The sequence below is a fragment of the Gavialis gangeticus genome, unplaced genomic scaffold (genome assembly GCF_001723915.1).
Source record: "Gavialis gangeticus isolate Ggan-Ray unplaced genomic scaffold, GavGan_comp1, whole genome shotgun sequence".
In the NCBI taxonomy this organism is placed as follows: Eukaryota; Metazoa; Chordata; order Crocodylia; family Gavialidae; genus Gavialis; species Gavialis gangeticus.
Window position 1 is genome coordinate 46,101,519 of NW_017728995.1, and position 4,197 is coordinate 46,105,715.

A 4,197-nucleotide genomic window follows, 5' to 3' on the forward strand; every position below is an offset into this window, starting at 1 on the left:
ACCAGCATTATTCAATAGCTTGTTTCTAGTCCCCAAAAATTTCCCCTCCAAAACAGTCAGACCAAAAGAAGTGCTGCTTTTCGAGGACTGGGTTTTAGTACCTTAGTGTCATCTTGGGGGGAAAAAAAAACCCAAAAAACCAGATGACAAACTTCCTATTTTGTTGACCTGGCTGTAAGCACTAGGATGTGTGTCCATTTTGTAAACAGTTATACCACAACATGCATGCCAATATTGCTCATTTCTACTATAATAAGAAAATGACCTGGAAGAAGGGCCACAAAAAAAAAAATCGGCTGCCACCATGAACAGCTCAAGGACCTAATGTTTTAAGCAACATTGACTAAAGATCTGGTGAGTAATATATTAAATGCAAGTGTAGATGAAAAATTAGTATCATTTTAACTAATATGGAAAACTAAGTGGGTGCCTACTGTCCTGGGACTGGAAACAAAGACTAAGTGCCAAAAATAAAATAAAATTTTAATTTGAAAGGGGGAAACTTCATGGCTCCTTTCTGTACCTTTTTAATATAGAACCTTCCAATATAAATTAAATTCCTTTAAATGCAAGTACAAGGAGTTCAGCTCTCTTAAAAAACAAAAGATCTGCTATCCACAAAAAAGTTTGATGTAAATGACAGCTAAGGAAAAAACACGAAGTAATGACTGACACTAGACAGAATTAAGTTGAACCACAAGTGTGCCCAAAAATCTTTTACCTGAACTTGCTTATAGAGCCTATAGTTCCACTTTTATGAACAGAACACAAACTAAGGAGGCCAAAACATAGGCATCTGCTTTCAACTCATTTGTTCCTACACAGCAAACATGCACAAAGTCTTTTTTCTAATATTTATTTTTTTTCACCTGCAAACTGTAGCAAAACATGATCAGCTTTATTATGCAGACAGATATCCCTCTACATTAGAGAATTTAGGCATGTATAAATAGAAGAGCTCTTAGGAAAGGAAAACATCTTGAGAAATGAACAAAACCTCCAATTTAACTTTGTGACTTCCAATAGCAATGGTTAAAATTATATAGGTCATTCATTCCAAGAGATACAACAGCACCTCAAAATGGCTGATCTATTTTTTCCCCCGTAACGTTTTTCACATAACAATGTGTTAAAGTTACAAATACTGATATGCACAAATAGCTATTTTCTAAGAAAAAATATGTACAGTACTGCAGCATAATGAATGTGGTATCTGCGATAACTTATTAGCCAATTTTAATATACATGATACCGCTACTTTTTTCCTCCTGCCAATTCACATGTTAAAAGATGTTATCACAGCCCTCTGTTTTGCATGTTATTACCTGGTGGGGGGGGGGGTTGTTTAAAACACAATGCAGGCTTTTTTTTTTTCTTTTTTTTTGAAGACTTCTCTTGTGTTTAAAGCTAAGATCAGTGAAACAAGACAACAGTGCAAGAGGCGCAGAGATGTTAAGTGACCACATAAGAGTTCTTTTGGGTAAAGTGTCTATATAAGGCTATAAGAAAGGATTGGTCGATGAATTTCCTGTTGGATATTGTCCTGTTGGTGCACCAGCCTGAAAACATATAGAAGGGAAAAAAAGAAATCAAATATAATGAAAAACACCTTACATGACAAAATTAAAAAAACAAAAACAAAAAATAAAAAGAAATTTAAATCTGATTAGAAAAAATACTATTTTATGTTGCAGCTTTTTGTGATTTTATTCACAGCTACACCCCTTTTAAGAGCATGATACATAAATACCTCTGTCTCAATTTGAGCAGCTTTATGAATGCCATGTCATCAGAATGCTCAATTGCATCTAGGAGGATTCAAATGCTGCCTTGCCTAATTTGAAACAAAAACAGGCTGCATGTGTCTCTAAATGCGTTAGCGATTACATCTTTTTGATTTATTACCATTATGTAATAAGTTACTTACCATAAAAGGATTACTAGATACTCCAACAGCTGTAACTTGTCCAAATGGAGTCACTACAGGCTTTGCCTGTCCAAATGCAGCAAAACCTGCACCTTGAGAATATGAAACAATAGCTTTAAAGATTGTGCCAATAACATAAAGGACAGAAAACTACTCACTAGAAAACCACTACTGTCACCAGGTCATATGTTAAAAACTTTTCACCTAATGAAAGTCTGCCCTGCAACAAGGCCAAAAGGATTAATTTGCGTTATGCAGTATTAAATGGGTATTGCACAGTCAAACCTGTCCTCCAAACAAAACCAAACCCAAGTAATTTACAAGTTTTACTTTCATTCCTATGGGAAACACTTTAAAAGTACTTCAAGCCTACTTCCAACTCAAAATGTTCCAGTATTTTAGCATATGACAAGTAAAATGGATAGAAACTTAGCTTCACTCCCATGTGCAGCTTACCTGTTATGTATGGGATGAAGAGCCAAAGGCATTAGTCAATTTATCACACTATTAAGTTTTCCAATTGTAAGTTTTTCTAGTTTTAGTAATAAAGAAAATTACTATAACTTAAAGGGCATTAAAAAGTGTCCTTTTAATAAAGAATTTCCACTTTTTATTTGCTAAAATGGAAACATTTCCCCCAGATGAGCAAGATGTACTGCATTGATACAGGTCTACTAAAAATGCTTTGTCCACAATTTGCTCCTGTTTAATTCACCGTGAATTCTCATATAAAAGATCTGAAACCAAATCTGTCTCTGTAGTAGTAAATACTATAAAATATCAACATTTTTAAATAAAATGTGGTCACATGAAAACATTGCTTCTTAAGGCTATGGTTCATACACACCCCACTTTCTTCCTCCCCATGTATGCATATACACACAGGTAAACATTTTATAACGTTTTAAATTATTACCACCACAAAGGCATTAATATCAAAAGGCTCCGCTTTATCCCCTTTGTCCCTAATGCTTGTCTTGAGAGGAAGCTATATGTTGGTTATTTCTGAACATTGAAAAGTTATACATCCTGACTACATTCCAACGTGCTCTCTTTTTGGACCTTTTCCTGACTGTTAAAACTCAAGGAGAAAAAAATACTACTTTTATCCAAAGCTTTACAGCCCCCAACCTTTTAAGAAGGTGTTATAAAATGTTGAATTCATTCATGTGATTGGAACCTAGAAGCAGTCTTATCCCCTGCATAGAATAGATCAGTAAAAATCCAGCTCGGCTGCGAGGTTGAGGAGCAGAAGGAAAAAGGAATCTCACCTGTCTTATTACAGAGACCTGCTACTAAGATCAGACAACCAAGACATGATCAAAATCAAATACTTTACACAAGTTTATAGAAGATCAAAAAAGAAACAAAAAAAACCCTGGTTTTCCTTACATATGTTGAATTGCTAAAAAGTATAATCTGACCATGAAGATTTTTTCTTGTAGCAATGTGCCACCTGTACTTTCTTATACAAAACAAAATAAAGACATTTCCTGTTACTGCTAGCCTTTCTGTCTTAAAAAGGAAAACTTGTTTTATATGGTATTCCTACTTGACCAAACAGATTCTTCTATGTTTTAACTTACCATTTGGTTGTTGAGCAAAAGCAGTCTGTTGTGGGAAAGCTGCCTGCGCTGGGAATGTGGGCTGCTGGAAGCTGCCACTAAAGCTAGTAGGAAGACTGTAGGAGGCAGGTGTTCCAAACCCTGCAGGCATGCTCATGGATGCAGTGCCAAATGTTGCCGCTGGTAAGGGAAAGTAGGATTCAATTACTTACAACTACCAATATCAGTATCACACCAAAACTCCAGGTTCAGTAAGTCAATTTATTCACCACAAGTTTTATTCAACTTAGTGCTCCAGTCACCTTTAAAGTATTAATTTTACTAGATCTTAAAAGCTTTGTTATATCAGTATTCATGCATTTCATGGAATTATCTTCCATGGTCTCCATCTACTTGAATAACTTTTAAAAGTTAATTCTTGTCAAGAGTTAAATACCAGCACCAGCATTTACAGGCAATCCAGCATTTATTTTTTCTATGCTGAACAAAAAAGTTTCAGATTTCCTAGATGGATTACAGAGTTACTCAATTGAAAGAAAGATTTAAAAACACATTACTCAGTGTGGCAATCTTATACATTGAAATAGGATTTAAAACCCCCACACATTTCTGTCATCTTCCTCACCACCAAAGATTCCAAGTTATACCAACTTGCTGCATTTATGCAGTACAGTATGCATCTTTTAAAAAATCCTTATTAACAGC

At 35.0% G+C, this 4,197-nt stretch overlaps 1 protein-coding gene across 7 annotated transcripts in view; it reads right to left on the reverse strand.

Moving 5' to 3' along the window:
• Positions 1–296: 296 nt before the first annotated feature.
• The window catches only part of AGFG1 (ArfGAP with FG repeats 1), a 90,741-nt gene continuing 86,840 nt past the window's right edge, over positions 297–4,197 (reverse strand). For 6 of the 7 annotated variants that reach the window (XM_019503619.1, XM_019503617.1, XM_019503618.1 and 3 more), the window contains 3 exons: positions 3,514–3,672; positions 1,928–2,019; positions 297–1,559 (listed from right to left, as the gene is read on the reverse strand). In XM_019503619.1, the coding sequence (XP_019359164.1) occupies positions 1,500–1,559; positions 1,928–2,019; positions 3,514–3,672 (311 nt within the window). In that variant the 3' untranslated portion in view covers positions 297–1,499. Of the gene's footprint in view, positions 1,560–1,750; positions 1,835–1,927; positions 2,020–3,513; positions 3,673–4,197 lie in introns of all 7 variants that reach the window. The other variant, XM_019503613.1, reaches the window with a different exon arrangement.